The 25020-nt window shown below is 36.9% G+C and overlaps 1 protein-coding gene across 2 annotated transcripts in view; it reads right to left on the reverse strand.

The window, feature by feature from the left end:
* Nucleotides 1-3353: 3353 nt before the first annotated feature.
* Nucleotides 3354-25020, reverse strand: part of Yes1 (YES proto-oncogene 1, Src family tyrosine kinase) — a 54611-nt gene continuing 32944 nt past the window's right edge. The window contains exons 4-12 of one of the 2 annotated variants that reach the window (XM_034484049.2): nucleotides 24302-24400; nucleotides 23108-23211; nucleotides 22868-23017; nucleotides 20755-20910; nucleotides 20401-20580; nucleotides 17515-17591; nucleotides 15903-16056; nucleotides 12548-12679; nucleotides 3354-5892 (exon numbers count right to left, since the gene is read on the reverse strand). In XM_034484049.2, coding sequence (XP_034339940.1) covers nucleotides 5684-5892; nucleotides 12548-12679; nucleotides 15903-16056; nucleotides 17515-17591; nucleotides 20401-20580; nucleotides 20755-20910; nucleotides 22868-23017; nucleotides 23108-23211; nucleotides 24302-24400 — 1261 coding nt within the window. In that variant the 3' untranslated portion in view covers nucleotides 3354-5683. The remainder of the gene's footprint in view (nucleotides 5893-12547; nucleotides 12680-15902; nucleotides 16057-17514; nucleotides 17592-20400; nucleotides 20581-20754; nucleotides 20911-22867; nucleotides 23018-23107; nucleotides 23212-24301; nucleotides 24401-25020) is intronic. The other variant, XM_076917698.1, reaches the window with a different exon arrangement.

Raw genomic sequence — 25020 nt, forward strand, 5'->3', positions numbered from 1 at the left:
CAAAAGCTGTAAAATCCTATGGCCATACCACACCAATCATGCCCAACCTTTTTTGAAAGCTGAAAAACAAAACAAAACAAAACAAAAACAACCCACCACCTCCAAACAAACACTGACAAATGGCAGGTGAGCTAGCTCAATATGGTCTGGCAGTTGCTGAACAAGACTGGAGACCTTTCAAATCTAAGTAGAGCTGGACTCTCCAGATCCCTCCCACACCCCATGCATGTGGGAACCTAGTGTTCCTTCAACAATCTTGTACTTACTTAATAGACTTTTCTCCACTATGTTTTGTTTAATATATATATTAAAAAACCCAAAAACCAGAAACCAAAACCCACCTCCCCGATTTTTACCTTGTTACTCCTGGCCACTGTTTCAGTACTTTTTATTTTTACAATCAGCACAGGCCATGGACTCATTTTAAGTGAAGATTTGCAATAACTGAGGAGGAACTAGGAGATGCGTCCTGAAGGTCTGGGGTCCATTTTTACTGCTAAATTTTTATACATTGTTTCTAGATTTTCTGTTTTATTTCCTTTTCTTAGCATTTTTCAGTTCCTACTTATTATTCATGGATACTTCATTCTTTACCTGAGGTTGATAGTCAAATATACCACATATGGCACATTCATCTATCTATCTATCTATCTATCTATCTATCTATCTATCTATCTATCTACCTACCTACCTATCTATGTATCTCTGTATCTATCTCTGTATGTATGTATGTATGTATGTATGTATGTATGTATGTATGTATCTATCTATCTATCTAATGTATCTATCAATCATATAATCAGTTTGGAAGCATTTCTGGCACAACTTTACTGCAGCCTTGGTTCTAAACACACATGAATTTTGCCCAGTCCATGATGTTACTCTATGCAACACCAGATGCAGGCTTAAAATGCCTCAGGTGATCAGAGATTACTGTATATTACATAATGTTTCTATTGTACGTAGTTTTGTGCTCTTATAGAATATGACTTAACTACGGAAAACAAATATTTTTAGTATTTTCCTACCATTCTTCAGTACGTAAACATAAAACTTATCTTTGGATTTTTAGATTGTATTGTTTTAATGTTTAATTGTATGAATCACTGTTTATGTTGCTGACTTGAGTTTCACAAGAAAAACATTGTTCAAAAACTTCTAACATCAGATTAGGACAGAGTTTCTAAAATGGCCCTAAACAAACTTTTGCCATTTCATACAATGCATTTATGTAGAGTGATGTTCTAAACACTGACAATCAAATGCTGACCAACTCTGAAAAAAGCCAGGGATGTTTTACACTTTACAATGTCAAATAGTCAGTCAAGATTAAATTCCTTGTGTGGAAATAAAAAAAGAGCTGGCTGTGAGGACTCACGCCTGTAATCCCAGCACTTGGCAGGTGGAAACAGCACTTCCAGGACAGCCTCAGTTATAAGAAAGCAAGCTTAAGACCAGCCTGGGCTACTTGAGACCCTGTATTCTACAACACACACACACACACACACACACACACACACACCTCTATCTCATTAGTATGTAAATTTGATTTTTATCTGTAATAAATGATAAAATTATACTCAAGAATTATTTCAAAACAAATTTATGACTTTATCAGTTTTACCCACAGTTAATGTAAAAACTTTTTAGACAAAATGGAGTCACAAATGGAAAAAGTTGAAGCAGCGCGGTTTAAGTAACAGGAAAATGGCAAAAACAAAACAAAGCCCGTCACTGGCACAAGGGATAGGAAGAACAGATTTTTAAGGAAGGAAGCAGTGTTAGCATGCACGGTGCAGTCCTGGAATCTAGCACACTGGCTTTTTTTTTTTTTTTTTTTATAGTTGTGTTAATTAATAGCCAAGGCTATTCTTGGCTGTCAATTTGACTACATGTAAGCGCCAGATTTTTGACGTAGGACAACAAGCCTGCACCCTTTGAGCTGGGAAGAGACGGACAGACCTTTAATCTGGATCTTGAGGTGGAAGACATATCTTTAATCCAGATCTAATCTGGGCCACAGTTTCTGCTGCAAGCCTATATAAGGACATGGAAGAAGGAGCTTTCGCTCTTGGCCTGATTGCACTCACCTTGCTACCAAAGTCCATTCTTTCCCTGGTATTTGAGCCTACTTCTTCAGGACTCTAGGACTTCCCAGCCATTGTTGGATCAGCTGGCCCACAGCCTGTAAGTCATCTAAGAAATCCCCTTCCTAAGTACAGATTCATTCTGTAAGTTTTGTTACCCCAGAGAACAATGGTCTTCAGGAGCTCTCCAACAGCATCCTGAGAACAGTGGAATCACAGATGTGAGACGACAGTCATCTTCCAATACCAGTAAGATCCAAGTTAAGATTTGCACAGATAAGACAAGACTGACTTGGTTTTATACTGTGTTGGGAAACCACAGGAAAATAAGAGACGACAAACAGTAAAGTCATGTTTTATAACCCAATAGCTTTTAAATGAATCAAAATGTTTAAAAACAAAGAGCATAAACTATAAAACAGGTGATATGAATTTTTAATATTGTAGCAGAGATTTTCTCAGAGTAAAAAGGAATATACCTGACACAATACAAATGTACAACTTAAATGACAATCAAGTACACATAACATTAAAAACTAATCAGCAAACTAGAAAACAAAAGTGTTCTTTTGAGACAGGGGCTCTCTGTGTAGCCCTAGCCGAACTGCCACTGTCTGTATAGACCAGGCTGTCCTGGAAATATGATTTGCCTGCCTCTTCAAGTGTTGGGATTAGAAGCACGTATGCCACAGGATTGTTAATATACTACATAAATAATGCACTGAAGAAAGCACTGTGCTGATGTACTGTTATTTGGAATTTTTAAAAGGAAATCATGAAAAGAGGAAACAATTTTACATGAAGTAGTAGTAAAAAGTAATTACCACAATTATAGTACCGGAAATTACGAGGGCCATTGACTAGACATTTAAATTTTTATTTTTATTAAACCTTTGAAAAGAGAACTGTAGAACACATAGAGATGTGTGTAAGTTCCTACTGGGCCAGAGTGGCTGCTCTACTTCAGATCCTTCATACTGCCTAAGTATCCCAAATGGCTTCACTCAGACCACCCAGGTCTCTCTATGTGATACAGTAACTGTGTGTGATGACACAACTTTAGAAAATATCATTTACTAGGTACAAGAAATTAATCATGTGAAATAAATTCAATAGTGTTCTAAATTTAATAAGAAATGATTTTTAACTTTTTTTTTTTTTTAGAATTTCTATGTTCTAACTGAACATTTTTCCCACAATGGAAGAATAAATTCAGAATATGTCAATATTTACAAAGTTAATGAAATACAAACAGCAATGGAAAAATACATTCAACAAAGAATTTTATTTTAATTATTCACAAAACAATATTACAATATTTTATAAAAATATTAAGTTTTAGGCTGCCATTATTTAAAAAGTGTCTGTGCTAGAAGGCTGCTCTTGCCAACTGTCTTTTTTGGTGTTAAAGTTCCAGGTTAAGACAATACACATGAAAGCTGTTGAAAAAAAAAATCTTCAAATGTACAAAACTGTTTCTCTTGATAATTAAAAAAAAATACATAACAATTTAAACTGAAAACACATTAAGTTAGTGTTGCATCCTTACTCTACAACTTTTATTATAAGGAACTGCTCCATTTAGTTAAAATCTAAAGAATGTCATCACATTTATTTTTCTGCCCAGCATTAGTACATCACAATGTTTTTACCCTTTATAGAATGCTTAGACAAACTCTAATTCCATAGTTCACATGAAGCCCTTTAAAACACTCATGCCACAGACTATAGACAACAGGGCAAGAGGACCCAGTCTTCTCAAGAGACCCGCTTGGCAGAGGACTCAGTACTGAATAGGTTAAGTAAAAGAAAAACAAATACAACTTTTTAGTACCAGAACTTTTGCCAACTTGCATGAAGTTCATCTGTCACATTTTAAAAGGTTTAAATTTGAACATGCTTACCATGGTACACATTTTTACATTTACTGATGGTAGTTTAAAATTATATTCTGAAAATAAAAAGAACTTGATATAATGCCTTAATGTAACTATAAAATAAGGCATTTTAAAACAAATATTAGACTTTTATTTCATTTAGCAGACTCCATTTTTCTCTTGCTAGATCCTTAAACAGTTAACACTATTCAGTTCAAATTAATATTTCATAATTTCTGAGTTAGAAAAACTCTCATTTTAAATGTTTTACTTCTGCACTTTAAATGGTCAAAATTTCCCCCTTTATATTACAGTTACTCAGCATAAGTATTCTTCCTCAAATTAATTATATTATAAAAGGAAAATACAAAAACCATCAACTACATTTGAAATGTAAGTAAAGCTTCAAACAGGGATTTGAAACTTGGTGTTCTAAAGGTTCTGTATAAAAGCTGGGCCACTGAAATTAGGGTAAAGCCTTATCTTCACTATTTTGAGGTAAAACTTATTTAGTGTATATGATAAGAAAATTAGTTTTATAATCATACTTTTATAACTTTTAAAGCCTAAGAAAACAGCTAATGAGGAGCTCTGAGTGCAGAAAGCAATGTTATCACCCTACAACACCATCATTAAACATCCCACCCCAGCCCAATACCTGTAGAACTTTCACATTTCTTCTCTCAGATTTCTTTAAATACATTTTCTTCTCTCCTATTCTATACTCAATACAAGCAAAGTGCATTCAAGTCCCTGATCTAGTGATATTTTCTATTTGTGGAGCCCATAAACATAAAAACATACTAGCAACATCTCATAGTACTCCATTTATTTTTTAAAAATTGATTGCTTAAATGTTAGGTTTGTATTTTTATGCTATGCAAATATTAAAAGATTTTTCCCTTGGACTGGATAGAATAATTTCAATTGTATATAACTTTAAGAAATCAATATATCCTTGTAAAAGATTAATCCACTTTCTGGTTACCTTCATTATTCAAAGCTGAACAACAATTCGAGACATGACTAATATGAAAAATTTGGTTCTTTGCTTTCCAGTTCTATGGACAAAATGTGACCATACTGTGTTATGTTTCTAAATTCCATGGCTGTGATCTAACATTTAATCACGTTTTTGATGCTGTTTATAATCCATTATTTTTTTTTGCACTTGGGAGACTTCGCCCATTTTCACACAAAAAGAGGCCTCTGATAAGACTGCATGCTATTAAACAGGGAACAAACAAAACAAAACAAAACAAAAAAAATTGAGAAAAAAAATTCTAGAAAAACTTAAAAACTGGAATGGAATTATTTGGTCCTATGAAGTTCTTTGATTTTAGATTTTACTGTGGTGTAACAGCCGAGTTTTGCACATAACAATAAATAATTTTCTCTCGGCAATTCTGAGTCTGGGGAAGAAAAGGAATGATTACTGAGCAGTAGTCCTTTGCTCGCTCTTACCATGCTGTCACCCACAGTCACAATGCCAAGCTCTCCTTTCTTTCTCTGGACCCTGAAGTAAGTTGTAAGATGCATCACTGGTACTTTAGAGTTTAACACTTGGAGGAAAAAAAAAGTGGTTTTGAGTAACCATATCTGGAATTCCAGTTTACCATAAGAAACATGCAGAGTGAAGAGTATCTTCTCATGCTGTGCAGGAAGAACTCACACACGGTCTCTATGTTTTGGCAGACCTGTACACACAGGCTACTTGGGTTACAGATTTTCCCCTGGCTGGTACTGCGGCTCTGTAGCAGTGAAGTAGTCTTCCAAGAAGGACTGAATATACTCAAACGTTGGTCTTTCATCAGGATCCTTCTTCCAGCAAAGATTCATCAATTCATGGAGGGATTCTGGACAGCCCTGAGGGCAAGGCATTCTGTACCCTCGCTCCACCTGTTCCAGCACTTCACGGTTTACCATGCCTAATGTTAAGAGTCAAACATTAAAAACACACTCCTAGCCATAAATACCAAAAAAGAGTAAACATCTTAGTCACTAACTGAAGACATATCAAGTTTATCTTGTAAAAAGGCATTTTTCTAGAGATAATAGATTAAAATTCAAATAATATAAAGACAAGTTAAGAAATAATAATCTGTATTTTAATCTGACTGTGGTGGTTTGAATATGCTTGGCCTATGGGAAGAGGCACTAATAGGAGGTGTGGCCTTGTTGGAGGAAGTCTGTCTCCTAGTGGTCAAGCTCCACCCAGTGTGGAACAGACCCTCCTCTTGGCCGCCTGTGGAAGATAGTCTCCAAGCTGCCTTCAGATCAAGTTGCAGAACTCTCAGCTCCTCCACCACCATGTCTGCTGCACACTGCCATGCTTCTTGCCATGATGGTAATAATGGATTGAAGCCAGCCCAATTAAATATCTACCTTTATAAGAGTTGCCTCAGTCATGGTGTCTCTTCATTATAGCAATAAAACTCTAACTGAGACAATGACCATTTTTCATTCCACCTAAACTTTTACTTATATCACAGTATCTTCAAATGCCAACTATATCTGACTGAAAATTTAAGTGTATACTTAAGGTATTAGTATTTTCTATTACCATTTAATAATTCCACTTTGAGTAATGACGAGTCACAACTGAACTAGGAGAGAATTCTAGTTCTATTTTTTGTGTATGTAAGTATTTCAAATCATTAACCTGAGTTTCTTCATCTATTGTCACCTACTTGGATTTCATTTCTTTTATTCCTTTGTAAGCCACTCCCATGACTGATGGCTTACTGTGCACTGTCTCATGGTGGCAAATGGACTTACTAAATCTCTCTTCTAGACACTGTCTCACTACAATGGTAGAATCATCCAGGAGAGAATCCCTGGGCATGCCTGTGAAGAATTATTTAGATAAAGAGAGTCCCTAGGCATATCTACGAAGGATTATCTAGGCTACGTTATTTGAGGTGGAAAGATCTAGCTAACAGTGGTCAAAATCATTCCATAAACTGGACCGAATAAAAAGGAGAAAGAGCTGGGCATAGTGGTGTACACCTTTAATCCTAAGACTTAGGAGGCTGAGGCAGGCAGATCTATTTATGTTTGAGGCTAGCCTAGTCTACAATGCAAGTCCAGGACAGCTAGGGCTGTTACACAGAAAAACCTTTTCTCAGAAAATGGGGATGGGGGGAGGAGAGAGAGAGAAAGATAAAGAGAGAGAGAGAGAGGAAGAAGGAGAAAGAAGATGAAGAAGAGGAGGAGGAAGGGAGGGAAGAAGGGAGGAGGAAGTGAGAGGTGGAGAGAAAGAGAAAGAGAGAGAGAAAGGAGGTGAGAGCTGGAGAGAGGGAGGGAGGGTATGAGAGGGAGACAGGAGAGAAGTAGGGAGGGAGAGGAAGGAGGGAGAAAGAGAGGGGAAGAGGAGAGGAGGAGGGGAGAGAGAAACAGAGAGAGAGAGAGAGAGAGAGAGAGAGAGAGAGAGAGCGCACAAGTGAGAGCAAGCAGGCATTGGAACTCCTGGAAGAGGCAGTTGTGTCTTGCCTGAAACATCAGTGCTGTTCCCTCTAAAAACTTGCTTTCAGGACAACTTCAAAAACATTAGCTCACTTGGTCCAGCATCACAGACTATTCCAGTCAGGGCTTCAGTTAAGCCCTGAACTCTCACAGCACACTTAGACTGGACAACAGATGCTGTAAGACTATTTTTCTAATTTTCTTGGGTCCTCCCCAAAAGGAATTTTACATCCCAAATCAGCAGGAAACTATGCCCCATTCCCAAGAGTGGGGTGGTTGATTTTTTTAATCATTAAGTGGGTATTGTTGTCATTTAACAGGGGCTGGTTACAAATAGTTATGGTCCTAGACAAAGTGAAAGCAAAGTTTAAGAGCTTAGACTCAAGGATTTCCTTCTTTCCTTTATTATTCTTTCTTCCGGGGGCTGGAGAGACGGCTCACTGGCTAAGAACACCGACTGCTCTTCCAGAGGTCCTGAGTTCAATTCCCAGCAACCACGTGGTGGCTCACAACCATCTATAATGGGGTCCGGTGCCCTCTTCTGGTGTGTCTGAAGAGAGCAATGATGGTGTACCCATATGCTTAAAATAAAGAAATAAATCTTATTTTAAAAAAAATTATTCTTTCTTCTTAGGTAAGGGGAAGGAGGTTGAGAAGAAAGAAGGGGTGAATATAGGATTATAGGAATAACAAGAGAAAAAAAAGGTTGGATTATTCAATCTACTCTTAAACAAACAAAAAAAAGTTTTATAGCCATAATCTTACATTGGTATAGGTCTTTATAATTTGATGTAAAACTGAGACTATATTTTGATATATTGGCACAGTACTTTGTATAGATACATAAAATTCATAAATTATTTTTGATATATTGGTATAGGTTATTGTATATTGACACAAATGTAAGGTTAACTTTGATACACATAATGTATACACGTTTTTAATTTTTATGTGAAAAACTGTGCCTATATAATTCTTGAAGATACAATGTAAAATTTTAGACCTTTTAAAGCTGCCATTACAAACTGAGAGGGATAAATAAAAATACAATAGTCAGTCAAACTCATGGTCATATTAGACACTAGTTTAGTTAATTGCAGTAAGACTTTTCAAGGTTATTCAGATAGTAAATAGTTAAGAATAAACAATGCTTGACAATTCAGATATACTATAGATAGATAATTAGTATTTGAAACCTCAGAGATCCATAAAATATGGCATTTAAAGATGTTTTGTTAATTAAATATCTTTTTTGACAATGAGTCACGTCTGCTCCTAACAGTAATCCTAACCCACTTCAAAGAAGATGGTAGGCATCAACAAATTCCTTATGGAGTTGCTCCAATTGTGGCAAGCTAGCCGCTAGGCTAAGAAAATGCCTATGCTTCGAGTAGAGACAAAATACTGTCTAGAAAGGACAAATGGATACAGGGAAGTTTACTGCCAAATTCTGCTAAGACAGGGTAAACAAGTCCTTTAAAATGACTACTTCACAAATATGTTAGTCAGATATATTGGGCCAGAAGCCTGAATATATCTGACATATATCTGAATATATAATGACGGATGCTCTGGCATTATAAAGACAAGTTTGAAGAACTGCTCAGGCAGCCAACTCTACCTGTCTTTTATATAATCTTGAAAGCCGCTTGTCTGCACTTCCTACTTACTCAGGTAATATTTATTCTTTCTCAGGTCTCTGATGGAGTTGAAAACTAGATAGTTAGAGTCTCACAATTAAGCTTAAGTTGTTTAGGACTTAAGATATTTTTAGGTCTAAGGGGATGTTTTCAGGATGATAATACAAGTTAGGTTAGACAATGATGTAGATATAAAACTCTAACTCACCAAGATAGGATAGATAATACAACACTGTCTCTAAATTGCCAAATACTATGAAGTAGACATTATATGTAAGCCACATCTGATAGTTTATATTTGAAAGAAAATAGCCTCTTATTGGACTAAAAAGGGCAATTGTAGAGGGAACATCTTGTGTCTGTATGGATGTGGCTCCTGTCAATAAAAATCTGACAGCCTATGGCTTAGGTAGGAAACAGGTGGTAGAACATCCCAGAGGCAAAATTCTGGGACAGTGCCAGGCATGGGAGATTTGCCTGGGAAGATGTAACAAGACAGACACATGGTACAGGTAAACAGCCATGTGGCAGAATGTATATTAGAATAAATGGGTTATATTAAGTTATGAACTAGTCAAGAGAAGAGTATAGCTATATGACCAAGGTATTTGTAAATATGTTTTAAATCTGAGTTTTGTATCTGGGAGGAAGACGCAGACATAACTTCTACAGGTATCTGTTCTTCTGTTGAGGTCCTTGACCCATGAGAAGTTTTGTATAGGGTGATATACATGGATCTATTTGGATTCTTCTACATGGAGCCATCCAGTCTGACCAGCACCATTAGACTGAAGATGCTGTTTTTTCTCCAGTGTATATTTTTGGATTTTTTTTTTTTTCAAAATCAGATATATGTATATGTGGAATTGAGGTCTTTATCCATGGTAAGAATTTAAATCATCACCAAATATTAGGGGAGACAATGTCTCAATTAGACATGGTAAACCACCAAGTAAAACTACCAGTGCCAGAAATGGTTAACATTTTGTTGATGTTTGCCAAAGGGGTCTCATAGAAATCCCACTGTCAAACGTCACAGGCTACTGCCAGGATTATTGGTTGTTCTCCACAACCTGATGGTAACGGCTTATTGCTGAAGGCAACATTTAGTAATGACACAGAACATGGGGAGGGTAAACTTGTGCCTGATACAAAGCTTTGTGACTACTGACTAGCATTCATGGTGCTGGAAGGTTCTGCATGCACCAAAGAGAAATCGTAACTATCAACCAGCTACCTACAATAGCAATCTGCTTGCAAGACACACTGGTACAATAGTGCCACAGACGTTATGGGGATAACCAAACACTTTCTAAAAGGATTTAAGGCATACTCTAAGCGGTGGAACCTATACCTGACACTGCTAAAGTGGCCAAGAAACTAAGACTAGATGAACAATGGACTTTTGGGGGAAAACAACTATTATTATTTGGCTAAAGGAACACAGTAAAAACTCCTAATAACATACTGCTATACCCATAGATCAGTGTCTTAAGTCATATCAGAGAACTCACTTGAGCTATCAGAAAAATTCTTCTTGCAGAAGATGGGAATTAATAGAGTCTCACAACTAGAAAATGTGCAGAGATTGAGAGATTTTGAAAAACCCAATCCTAAATGAGATGTGTACTGGCTGGTTTTGTGTCAACTTGATATAAGCTGGAGTCATCAGAGAGGTAGAAGCCTCAGTTGAGAAAATGCCTCCGTGAGATCCAGCTTTAAGGAACTTTCTCAATTAGTGACTGATGTGGGAGAGTTCAGTCCATGGTGGGTAATGCCATCCCTGGACTAGTAGTTCTGGGTTCTATAAAAAAGCACATTGAGCAAGCCATGTGAAACAAGCCAGTAAGCAATACTCTTTCATGGCCTCTGCATCAACTCCTGCCTCCAGGTTCCTGCCCTGTTTGAGTTCCTGTCCTGACTTCCTTCAGTGATGAACAGTGATGTGGAACTTAAGGTGAATAAGCCCTTTCCTCCCTAGCTTCCTTTTTGGTTATGGTGTCTCACTGCAGCAATAGAAACCCTGACTAAGACAGGATGTCTTCATCAAAGCCCTCCTCAGGATTCAGGGATCTATGTGGGGCAGAAAGACTGTAAAAGGTAGAGGTGATAGTTGACTTCAAGGGAGCATTGTCTTCCAGATCCAAGAGGACTGATGCACATACACACTCTCAGAGATTGATAACACACACGATCTGTACAGGTTCAAGCCCAGTGGGGTCTCAGCACTGAATGGGGAAATTAGGCATGGTGTTCCATCCCTAATCATTAAGGCATTTGTAACTTATAACCTACTGACAAAGAGAAACATTAGTTTTCCCTAGTGGAGTGTCACTTGGTGTATTAACCACATTCCTATATGGTGTATAACCATATGCCTAGTTGTAGATGGTCAACACAAAATGAACTTAATATTTCTGTGGACTTTTGTTCTTGTTCTTGTTGTTCGTCAAAACAGGTTTCTCTGTTTAATTCTGGCTGTCCTAGAACTACCTCTGTACACTGGGCTAGCCTTGAACTTTTAAAGAGATTCACCTACCTCTATGCTTACTGAGTGCTGGGATTAAAGGATTGCACCAGGCCGGTCCAGCACTTTTTTCTCTTTCTTTTTGGTGTTATTGGTCTTTTACTTGTTTTGATTTTCATTTTGTGGGTTTTTGTTTTTTTGAAATGGAAGTAAAAAACCAAAGATGGGTGGGTAGAGAGGTGAGAAAGACGGGAGGGGAAAATGTTAAAAATGAAAAAAATTTAATAAAACAAAAGACGACCATGGATTAAGACAGAAGCAGAATCTTACTGGACAGGGTGATGAGGCGTGACTATGGAGTGAGGAGAGTTGTATGTGTCAGCACACAACGAAAGGATGCGGACCATGGAATACAACAGCACTACAACTGCAACTCAAGTATAAAAGGAATGGCATGAAACAGATCAGCACAGCAATTCTTCTTGAAGATTGCATTTTCGACATTTTCACATTTCTCAACTATTAGGATACCTTCAGTGGAAATGTTTAAGAGGTAACAGGTTGAAGGAATATTTAATTATAGCTGAATTTAAATTAAGCTAAAATCTCTTCTTGTTCCCCTAAACCTATATAAATAGACATAAAAAGGAAGAAATGTTTACAGTAGTTTTTTCCCTCTTCTTATTAAAGAGAAAACACTTCTCACAACAATCTTTTGAGTCTAGAGAGTCACACTTCTAGAAATTAATAATTACTTGGGGTGGGGGAGCAAATGTAACCTGATACTTAAGATATGCTCCTGATATGAGGAACACCACACACAAGAATACAGAAGAATATAGGGCATACTTTCCTGTGCTTGCTCAAGGATTCTAGCTCTCATGAACTGCTATACACCCAATTAAAGAGGGTGAGAAAAAAGAAATAGTCTTCCTCCCTCCCAGTTTTGCTGAGTGTATCCCTCACTAAAGCCTACGATGAGATACTAAAGAGCTAGAGACAGCAGCTCACCTGGATATGGCACTCTTCCTTTTGTCACCAGCTCTGTCTGTAGAATTCCAAACGACCACACATCTGACTTTATCGTAAATCGACCGTACAGTGCAGCCTCAGGAGCTGTCCATTTGATTGGAAATTTTGCACCTACAAATAATATTGACATTTTAAGTGTTTTAAAAGAATATTTGTATTAATGTAAGGTCCACAGGTCTAATCTTTTTATCACTATCCCTATTCTATGTGTATAAGTCTTCAAACACAGAAAATATATGGAAAACAGCACTAACTTTAAATTTTTACATTAAATTTGTTTTTCTTTTATTTAATGATATAAAAAGTTGCTGGTAGGAACAGAACATGATTCAATAAAACAGTAGTAGAGGTTTTAATAAGACAAAAATATACATCATAAAATTTGCAACTTTTGGGGGGGGCACATGGGATCTTGTGTACACACACACACACACACACACACACACACACACACACACACACACACACACACACACCCCTACCTTAGGCTGGCCTTAAATTTTCACAATCCTATCTCAGCTTTCTGAAAGCTGGGATTATAATCGTTTGCTAAATCAAACTAAATTTTTAATTGTTCTTTGCTTGTTTACTTGTGTGTGTGGAGGGGGTATGAGATGAACAAAGATTAAAATTAAAACTTCATGCACAAGTCTCTCTCCCCTTGTTGTGCTTTTTGAGACCGAGTCAGCTGGTCTCTAACATGCTATCTATTGGAGAATGACTGTGAATACTGATCTGCCTCTAACTCACGAGTTAGGTTTAGAGACATGAGATACTACTATCCCATTGTAAAGTCAACTACTTCAGGGTCATGACTTCCAGTGGCTGTAACTAATTATAGTTGAAGGCACATTCTGTTAGGTCTAGTAGCTACTGGCTTTTGCTCCTACTCATTTCTGTATTTAGTGCTGTCTATGCAGAAATTTTTTTTGTGCTATCGTATTTTTTATTGTGTGTTTGGGTGCATGCATGTGTCATGGAACTTGTATAAAGGTCAGAGGACAACTTTGTGGAGTTGGCTTTACCTTTCTACCTTTACATGGGTTCCAAGGATCAAACTCGAGGTCACCAGGCTTGAAGAAGCAAGCACATTTGTCAGCTGAACCATCTCACCAGCCCTTGTGTTACCATTTTAAAATACCATGCTAATTTACACAAATATTTAATGTATAATTTTAACACACAAGCATTATGATAATTATTATGGGTAGACAAACAACAAAGCTTTCATAAAAAATGTGTATTTATGCTAATAAAAGTATTGGTAATATATATGCTTGAAGTGTTTATATATACATATATATTTATAACATATATTAAATATATGTTATAAAATAAGAATTATTAGATATTAGGAAAAAAAATTGTTCAATTTTCATTTGTCACAATAACAAGAGGTTTCATTAGAGAGTGGCAGCTAAACTTAGCCTTAAACAAATCACTAGAATTTTCTAAGGCTTACAGGAACCTGTGACTGGTTGGAGGAAAGTGTACATGGGGTAGGGACAGCAAGGAAGTAGAGAAGACAGCGAGTGACTCAGCAGTTAAGTGCACTAGCTGCTCTTCTAGAGGACATGGTCTGATCCTCAGCACACACCTGGCAGCTGACTTCCATGTCACTCCAGTTCCACAGGTACTGCATGTATGTGGTGCACAGACATAACATGCAGGCAAAACACCCACACACATAAAATAAAAGTAAATCCTTTTTAAAAACAGGAGTTAACCAGGTGATGGTAGCGGACACCTTTAATCCCAGCACTCAGAGTTGGAGGCCAGCCTGGTCTACAGAGTGAGTTCCAGGACAGCTAAGGCTACAGAGAGAAAAAAGCCTGTCTCCCAAAACAAAACCAAAAAACCCCAAACTTGGAGCTAAATCATGATTTTTCTATCTTGGCGATGCTGACTATTCTGGGCATGGTAGTTATTTTCTGTGTTTGATTCAGCCTGTATGTTACAGCGTGTTTAGCCTATCTACCAGATGTTGACAGTAGTCCCCAAACTGGAACAACAAAAATGTTCCTAGACACTGCTGATGTCCCCTGGGACAGGAAGAGACAGTGCTTGATTGGAGTCACCTCCAATCTAAAACGACAAGTCAATCTAAATGACAACTCACCAAGTCTGTTTAGAAAGAGTAACAAAACAGTTGTGAGAGACAGAGGATAGATTCCTAGATCCCATGTAAAGCTATGACTTGTGTTTGTAATCCTAGTGCTTTCACAGTGAGGGAAAGTGGAAACAAGAAAATATCAGGAAGTTTGCAGACAGCTAGGCCTGGCCTTATATTGGGAAACAAGAAATCGGATTTCAAAGAAGATGCGAAAGGTTCAAGGTTGTCTTCTGACCTTTGCATGCTTACTGTATCATGTGTGTATCTGTACTCATACACACAAACACACATGCACACACAAAGAACAAATAGAATTTACTGCTAACATCCTAAAGAAAGTAATAAGCATATTTTATCTGCTTTATTTATAATGCAAAAGTATCTTGTTAAGTTCTTTGCAGGAATTAACTATTAGAAAGCTGAGGTATTGTTTATTAGATATAATTTTATGAATAATATCAGTGTTTCTGAGTCCTGAAAAAATCTAGAACTGTTTCATTTTTATTGTAACTTATTTTTAATTTTTTGTTTTATTTTTAAGCTTCAAGGAAAATTTTTTTGTGTGTGTGTATGTGCATGTGTACATGTATTTGAGTGTAGGCTTTTCATGCTACAGCATGGGTATGGCAGACGGGACAATTTTAGGGAGTTGTTTCTTTTTTCTACCTTGTCAAGACAGGGTCTCTCATTTCTGATGCTAATCTACCTTCTCCAGGTTAGCTGGCCTGCCAGCCTCTGAATGATTCTCTTGCCGTCACCTTCCATTTCCCCCTACAGGAATGCTGGGATTACAGAAGAAAGGGGTTCTAGGGGTCAGACATCCACCATCAGGCTTTGCAGTTCAAGTGTTTTGCTGGGCCCTCTCCTCACCTTCCTTTCCCCCAAATTCTATTGACTTCCAACAGATCTCATAGATAGAGCTGCTTTGCTACATGGGAAACATCCACCCAGAGGCATTTAGTCTACAGATCCTTTTGTGTTGGGTCCACCCACATGAACATGTATGTTATATGCTGGCAAAAAGCAGCCTCATGACAAACAGCTTTTGCAGGCACATCCTACCTGGTAACTACATGTGTGCTGACAGCCCACTGGCAGGGGCAGGCAGGGACCTGGCTATCCACTAGAACTATTTGTATTCCATAAGGCTCTGGGTATTCAAAATAGTATTAAGACAAGCATAGAGCATTAGATTATAAGCAACTATTTATATTACTTTACCTTGTCTTGCTGTGTATTCATTGTCTTCAATTAATCTTGCTAAGCCGAAATCTGCTATTTTGCATACAAGATTTTCTCCTACAAGAATATTAGCAGCTCGGAGATCTCGGTGAATATAGTTCATTCTTTCAATATATGCCATGCCGTCAGCAATCTTAAGAGAGGAAAAAAAGATGCAAAATATATGATACAAAGGGAAGAAGACACTTCTGGTTAAACTAAACGGACAGTTAAAAAACTAGGTAGTTCAAAAACAATGACAATAACAAACGCAGTCTAGAACACAACAAAAACAACAACAAACCTTACAACAAGGAAAACAAAAAAATAAATAATTAATCTTTATATTCCTAATATGGCAAGAAAAAAAATCGACATATATTTTGGAGAACAAAATTTTATGCCTAGAGTATACCCAGTCACTATGACCATAACAGTGTCCTATTTTCTTGTCAATAGTTAGAAGAAGTGCATCGTAAGACAAAACAAAAACCCACATAATCTAAGGTGCTAAAGTATCAACATATTATAGCTTGCTGGTCAGATGTGGCCACAGCCCATTTTCATATGCCTCGAGAAGTTTAAAAAAAAAAAAAAAAAAAGCCTTGAACACTTTTTAAAGGGCTGTGCAAACTAATGAGGCCAACAGAGTTTGTATGTGGCTACAAAGCCCATGCCATTTACCTAAAACTTTTTGTTTCTTTGTTTTTTTAATAAAAACAGGTCTGCCATTTTTCCAAGAGAAAGAGCCTAATAGCCATGAACAAAGGCCCTTGTCTATGCCTGCCTCCTCTGAAGTTACTCTACACCATCAGACGCCATGGCTGTGTGGATTCTTACTGACAGGTATGAGAGCCGCAGGGCTGCAGAAACAAGCTCTCAACTGTAGCCAACAAACAGTGGCTGCAATTCCTGCCATCTATCTGAATACAAACTTTGCAACCAAAATTCCCAAGTATAGAAGACTAATTCTTACCTGTATATTATCTGAATTCTTGTCTTAGACTAGAATAAACAAAAAAATTTCAGCACACTTTCAGGTTTTAATATTTGGAAAACCTTCATTCATTTTAGTCTGTCTGTCTTCCTTTCGTCATCCATCTTAGTTTTCTTGTGTCCGTCTGTCTGTCTGTCTGTCTCTCTCTCTTTTTTTAATTTTATTTATTTATTTATTTAGGTTTGGTTTGGTTTTGCAAGACTAGGTTTCTCTGTGTAGTCCTGAAAACTCATTCTGTGGACCATGCTGGCCTTGGACTCAGAAACTGGCCTGCCTTTATCTCCTGAGTGCTAGGATTAAAAGTGTGCACTGCCACCTCTACCCAGCCCATCTTAATTTTGTTAAATTTATCTGCTGAAATGTAAATACAGACTTTGTATTTCTGGATGAACTGTGCCAAACGCCATATGACACAAGGCAGCACCCGACTGGGAGAACTACAGCAGTCTAAAGCTGGCTCTGCTACTGAAGAGCTCATACTGAACTATCTCCTACGTTCCTTCCTCTCCTAAAGTTCTAGTATTTTATTGCACACAATTTTGACATTATGCTAAGATTCTTCTGCATTTTAAACACATGCTTTCAATTCAAATTGATACATATATATGCAACTACCTGAGCAGCCATATCAACCAGCTGTGGAAGCTTCAAATACTTTCCATCTCCTTCTTTAAGGAAATCTAACAAGCTCCCTGTAAGAGATAGATATTTTAGAAAAATTCGAACATTACATTAAAATGGAAGTAAATGCTCTTCAAAACCGTAAATAAATCATCAAACCACACACACACTGTATGTGTGTGTGTGTGTGTGTGTGTGTGTGTGTTGTGTGTATTCATTCAGCCAACTGGGAATATCCTGGGGCAGTTACAATTACATTGGGGCAGCTCATGCTGGTCTGATATATAGCTCTTAAGGGTTAGGAGATGGCACTATAGGGACAGCGAAGGATGACAAACTCAGCAAAGGTCTGGTTCTCTCTCTACTGTGAGTTAAGATTATACAACATCAGATAAACCCAAATCAAGACACTTTTTTTATAAAAACAAAACAAAAAAATAAACACTCATTTTCATAAGAATGGTTTCAGATTAAAAGGTTCTCACCACAACAGCAGGAGAAAACACAACACAGAATTCAAGAGCAACAAGAAAATCTGTGTGTACATGAAGCAATACAATGACAAAGCACAGAAGGCAATAAGCTTTGGTGAGTTGTAAGGGTCTACTGCTAAGCAACTAAACAGTAAAATGAGCAATTACTACATTTTAAAACCAGAAAGGACTTTTGTTATCTTATATTCTAAATCTCTCACCTGCAAATAATTAATAAAATTATAGAACAGAATTCTAACATTTTCTCCCAATTTTAAAGAGTCAATAAGTGATCTATGTAGGTGGTCCGTTAGGCTTACCTCCATCTGATTTCTTATACTAGTAATGTCTTGATTTAAATTTCTTAAATGTCTTTCTTGTCCTTTTATCCCTTCCTGTTCTACTTTATTTAATGTACTCATTCAAATGCCACAGGTGGCAGTTGTTTGCAGTCTAACACCTTCCAAAAAAGACATGTACTTTGGGACTTTAGGAATATGTTGGTTATCAATTAATAGGCAATTGTTTTTAGTCTGTTCAGAGGGATTTTTTCCCCTCTGTTGCAAATTTGTAGTGGGCAGATGCCCCCACCACCACTAGAGGGAACTATATCATCAGCTAAGGTGGACTACTAGAGAAGATGACAAAATAATAACTTAACTAGTTTGATTCAAAAAAGCAAAAAAGTAAAATTTAAAAATAGATCCAATTCAAATCGGGCAGATTCAGGTTAATCAGCATCACTTCATCACTTGCTGGCTCCCATTCTAAAGCATCAATGGCCTAGAAATATTATCAGCCTTGCCTGGCTTTGCCCCCGGCTCTAACTAGCTATTATGTAAGAGCCCACCTGTGCCTGGGTTGGGGAAGGATAAAAAATTTCAAATGACAGCAGGGAAAAACAGTTTCTAGAAATCCTGTAAGAACTGTATTTATATAAAACGAGGCAAAACCGATTCCCTCTGATGTCTTTGCCTTAGTGCTATCGATACACGATTATCACTTGAGTTCAACTTTTCTACCACCCAATCTTTTCCTGTAGTTAAATCTACTTTCAAAAACCTCAGGCTGCCTCATTTCCCACTAAAGTCTCATAAGGTCCTGTGGGATAACTAGGAATAAACACCATTCCATTAAAAAGGTATCACATTTCCTCTTTTCAAAAGTCTAAAGAAAAACCATGTTAGAAGAAAGTACGCCATGACAAAAATCTGTATGTATAATGATAGAGGGAATAAAAATGGAGGCTGGAGGGCTCAGAGGGAAAAGGTGCCTGCTGCCAAGACTAGTAACCTGACTTTGATCTCAAGACTAAATGCAAACTGTCTTTTGACTTCCACACGTGTCACAGCACACATGCAACTGTGCACACATACATGCAAAATATACAAACAAATGTAATTTTAAAAAAGAAAAGTAATCAAGCTCTTTGAACTATGAATCCTGTGAGCTACAGTAGCAATCTGTCTGCCAGGTAACTCATTGGTACAGATTGGACATGAGTATTATGGAAGCAACCAATCATCTTTTGGTTGGACTTAAAAGGCCCATTTCAAAAGACAGGAACCCATACAACAGTGTTAATGAGGCCAAGAACCTCTGAGATCATGGGCCCTAGGGAATATCTATAATTATTCTGTTAAATGAACAAAGCAATAAAAGGACTTCTGACAACATACTGCTATACCCATAGCCAAATGCATTACTGAACCACCATCAGAGAGAGTTCTTGCAGAAGATGGTGATTAGCACAAAGAAGCACAACTGGACAACAGGCAGGGTAAGAGATTTTGAACACTGAGCTCTAAATGAATGAGGGTTACACACCCTAAGTGGATCATACCTCTCCCCTCAAGGCTCAGAGATCTATGCAAAAGCCAGAGGTGGTGGATTGACTCCATGATAACAGCATTTTTCCAGACACAGCAAGTCTGATACACATAGGAACTCCCTAAGACTGTGAGAGCATGCACAATACCTGCACCTTTCACACCGACAAAATCCTAGCACAGAGAAGGCAAAGCACAGGGTTCAACTGCTAACCAAGAGCCTATCTGCAACTGACAACTGCTGAGAAAGGGAAAAAAAAAAATCAGTTTTTCAAATGGAAAAACTGGGTATATCAAAAACACTCCAGGGAAGGTTGCATGCTCAGGAACAGTTGGCCAACACAAAACAAACTCCATGTTTTTGTTTTTAATTTTGTGTTGGGTTTTTCTCTCACTTTTTGTCTGTCTGTCTTTCTCAGGCAAAGAATATAAAGGTTGGTTGGTGGGTTGAATGGGGATCTGAGAAAGAATATGATATGACTAAGATATATTGTATGTTTTCTTTAATCTAAGTAAGAATAAAATTAAGGTGTTTCATTCTAACACAATCCTTTAAAAGACAATACATACGCACATACCTTTTGACATAAACTCAGTGACAATATAAATTGGCTCTTCAGAAACAACTGCATAGAGTGGAACAAGTTTATCGTGTCTTAATTTTTTCATTATCTGAGCTTCCTGAAGGAATGCTTCTGGCATCATCGTGCCTGGCTTTAGTGTTTTTATTGCTACTTTTGTAGTTCCATTCCATGTTCCTAGGAAAACAATTTATTTTACTCTTTCAATCTGTATTTCAAGGAATTTTAGACCAAAATTCAATCAACAATAAAAGTTACACTATATAATAAAATATATATTGTACATATTTTGCTATTTCAATTTATGGTTCTATAACAAAATGAAGTAACAACAAAGCTCAGGCTTCTTACCCATCCACACTTCACCAAAGCATCCTTGACCTAGTTTAACCTCTAGTCGCAAGGATTCTCGAGGGATTTCCCAAGCATCTTTTGCTAGACCTTGAGTCTGGGGCTTCACAGTTGGACACACAGTTGTTAACTTGTGGCATAATCCATCAGCATGTTCTAGACAGATGAACAGGGTACACTGTAAATGAATTACTTTCTAAGGCAAATAAAATATTATTGTGTGTATCATATGATTATTTATTTATTTATTTATTTGATCTTTGAGATAGAACTCACTATATAGCCTTGGCTGGCCTGGATTGAACTCAGAGATTCACCTGTTTCTAGGATTAAAGGTATATGCCACCATACCTGACTTATTATTTGGTTTTATAAAAAAGCTCACCATTAAATTAAAATCAGTCTCCTATCAGTTTTATTCTAAAAAGATATACAACATGGGAAGCTTTCAATAAGAAGGAAGATGGAGTATATACAAATGAAACACTTTAGAAATACATTTTATGCTAATATTTATTGAGTATGTATGCTTGTTATAATGTCAGTCAGCACTATATAAATCTTTCATGTAAATTGAGATTGGAAAAGCTAGAGAACTGTCCCAAGGTTCCAGCTAGTAAACGAGAACATTCAAGTCTGTCTGCCTCCAAAACTTCACTCTGCTTTTTGGCAGGTAGATAGGGTATCTGAGAGTTGAATTCAGATTCTTCCTGCCTCAGCTTTCTAAGTGCTGGGATTACAGGCCTGTACCACAGCTTAAAGCTCTGGTTTTGACCACTAAGATTCATGTACTCCCCCAGGGAGATACATTATTAGTTGTTACTTCTAATAACGACTAATTTGTAAAACTCTGAAAATCAAGGAAGAAGTTGATATAAGAGATTGAATTTTAAATAAAGGAGACCTGAAGGGAGCCATTCCAGATTCATAATGGCTTGGTTTGTCTATCCTGCTTATATAAAACCTCTCATTGTAAATGAGACACACTTCCTCCCATTCTCATCAAGTAACCACTTAAATCCATTATAACAAAGGCAATTACAAGTAATGCCAGCTTAGTAACACATTCAATCAATGTCAAATGTGTTGACTAACTTGATAGTTTGTTTGCTGCCAGCTGTCACAGACCTCTCCTCTTGTAGTACTAATTATTTAAAGACTTTCAGATATCTAATTGACAATGAAAACTTTTAAGACACAAGACTCCAAGACAGAATACTTTTCAAAAGTCCTTAAAAGACAAGGATGTCTACAGTTTAAGTTCATCTTGGGTAAGAAACAGCATCTTCAAATTGGATGTGGTAGGGTTTATGTTTTAGAAGGTCTTAACAGATTCAGCTTCTACAGAAGGAAATCAAAGAAGGCATCTGAGGGCTTTTGACTCTATTCCTTGTCTTTTCCTTTTTGCAGTGCTGGGGAGGGAACTTCCACACACAGAATTAGGTACTTTACCACTGAGGTCCAGGTCTGAGAAAGCTTTTTTATACTACAAGTGTAATTTTAGCTACTTAATAAGTAAATAAGTCTTTGCTGTCACATTTTTAAATTTATTGTCACAATCTATTTTAGCATTTACATATTATGATCTAGAACTCCAATCACATGTAAATACTATGTCAGTAAGACATAATGATTCAAATAATAGTCTGATTTGAGCATGCTATCCAACAACCCAATTCAGTTTCCAGGTATCATCATTCTTTATTTTTCTGAGTCAGGGTCCTGCTATAGTGCCTGGGCAACATGCAAGTCTTGTTCTTCATTTTGAAACTAAAGCACACTGCCAGCAGGATGGCTCAGCTGGTACTTGTGGTCAATCCTGACAACTTAAGTTTCATCCACAGGACCGACACAGTACAAGGAGAGAACAGACTCACTCAGTTGTCACCTGACCTTCACACATGTACCACAGCATGTGTGTGTATACATACAATCACATGAATATACAACTAAATAATTTTCAAAAACAAAACAAAAATCCACCCCAGAACACCAACATTTATTGGGCATTTACTGTGTGTAGATATAAATGAGATTAAAGCTTGATAGATAGACTTGTCTTCACAAACTAGAGCATGAGGGATTGGCTCCTGCCTCTCACGTGCTCGCTTACCTGTATAGTGCTTTACCAGCTTCTGCAGAGTGTCAAACTGAGCTCTCGTCGTGATGTAGTATCCACCATTGTCAAGTTTTCTGATTTTGTAATGCTTCACATTGTCACCCCTTACCTCATCCCAATCACGAATTGAGAGGGAATAAGCACCTGGGGAGAGAGGGGGATGAACACGTTCATTCCAGTGTCCTCCGGCTATGGTTAAGGTATTCTATGCACATATTAATAGAGTAGTCATACCTTTAGTAGTTTCACTTTCTCTTACTAAGAATATACCTCGCTGATTCCCAGGATTCAGAAGTAATCTTTCGGCATCTTTTCTCCCCATTTTGCCAAAATACCATCTAAAAAAATTAATGATATTTTGATGTGGAAAGGTATGAGGGTCAGAAAAATTACATACATGTATCAATAAGAATGGTGTATGATAGCTGGGCAGTGGGGGTGCACAACTTAATTCCAGCACTTGGGAGGCAGAGACAGGTGGATCTCTGAGTTCAAGGCCAGCCTGGTATACAGAGAGAGTTCTAGGATAGCCAGGGCTACACAAAAAAAAAAACCTGTCTTGAAAAAACAAACAAACAAACAAACAAACAAACAAAACCAAAAACCAACCAGACAAAAAAAGAATGGAGTATAACAGAAAAGATGACAGGGAATAGCTGTAACTTAAATATAAATATAACAATAAATATAACAATAATTAAAATATTAATATTAAATCAAATATAAAAATATATTAATTATGGAAATATCCTCTGATAGTTTTTTCCACGTACCATTTACTCAACATGTCTCTTAAATTCTCATTACCAGCCAGAAAAACAGTGAAATAGGAAAGGAAAAGACAGAAAGTACAGACAGAAAATCTGTCAGTGACAGGGAAATAATTCTTTGGAAATAATGTGATCACCTGTATTCAACAAGATGCAAGTATATAATATCAAAATTATAGGTAACTCCAAATTTGTGTCAGTTTGATTTAATAAAGTTTAGTGACAAAATGACAGTCACTGCTGTGGGACAGTTCACAGAATACTGAAGAAGACAAAGAAGCAAACAAAGACTAACAAAAGTAATAGTAGCAAAAGAGCACTCTTATGATTTGTATCCGTAAAAAGAAACAACACAACTGTATACTCTGTGCAAGGAACTGAAAAGAGAGTCTGTGGAGTACAAAAAAGTGAATTTTTAAAATGAGCAAAAAAATAAAGAGATTCAATATGATGTGGAATGATTAACGCAGATTTACTTACTGTGTGTCTCTGAGCAGATACAATATTAATTATTAATCCTCAAATAGCATTTATTAATATGATACATTAGCTGTTTAAGACTTGCATATAACTGTGTGTAAAGTTGTGGTTACATAGAATGTGCATTAAAACATTTTAAAAGTCAAAATAATTAATAAAATATGAAGTAGTAACATACTCTTCTGCTTGAATAGAATCCGCAGGCGCTACATAATTGCTAGGGATGTAACCATTTTTTCCGGTAGCGATTGATCGTGCTTCCCACCAGTCTCCTTCCCTGAAACACACACATACACACACAAAACAACAATCACCATAACGTAGACTCTTATCCAAGCAAAGAACAGAAACCACTTCCATTTTGTTTCTGGATTTTTTTATGGATTAATCAGACTAAGAGTTGAACTCAAATGAACAATATTTTTAAAAGCCAGTTACACGAATTAAGGGAATTAAGTCCACACAAAGCACAACTGTTCTAAACCAACAATAGTAACAACAACAACAACAACAAAACCCCCTAAATACTGTACCTTGAATTCTTCTTATCTTTTTTATGTTCTTTCAACTAAAGCTAGTAAAACTACTTTGAATAAATACATTTATTAAATTTTAAGTAAATTTTAACAGTTTTTATTTGCATGTCATATATACCTCCCCTATTTAAAGAATAACATTTAGGGGTTTTAATATATTCAGAGTTGTACAGTCATCAAAATAATTTATTTTAGAATATTTCACGATCTTAAAAACTCTGGGCTGGCAAGATAGCTGAGCAGGAGAATTCACTTGCCATGCAAGCTAATGACCTAAATCTAATCCCCAGAGACAGTAAAGGAGGAAGTACAGCAAGTTGTCCTCTGGTCTCCACATATGTGCCCATATACACACTAGTAA

Source organism: Arvicanthis niloticus, chromosome 21 (genome assembly GCF_011762505.2).
Source record: "Arvicanthis niloticus isolate mArvNil1 chromosome 21, mArvNil1.pat.X, whole genome shotgun sequence".
Taxonomy (NCBI): Eukaryota; Metazoa; Chordata; class Mammalia; order Rodentia; family Muridae; genus Arvicanthis; species Arvicanthis niloticus.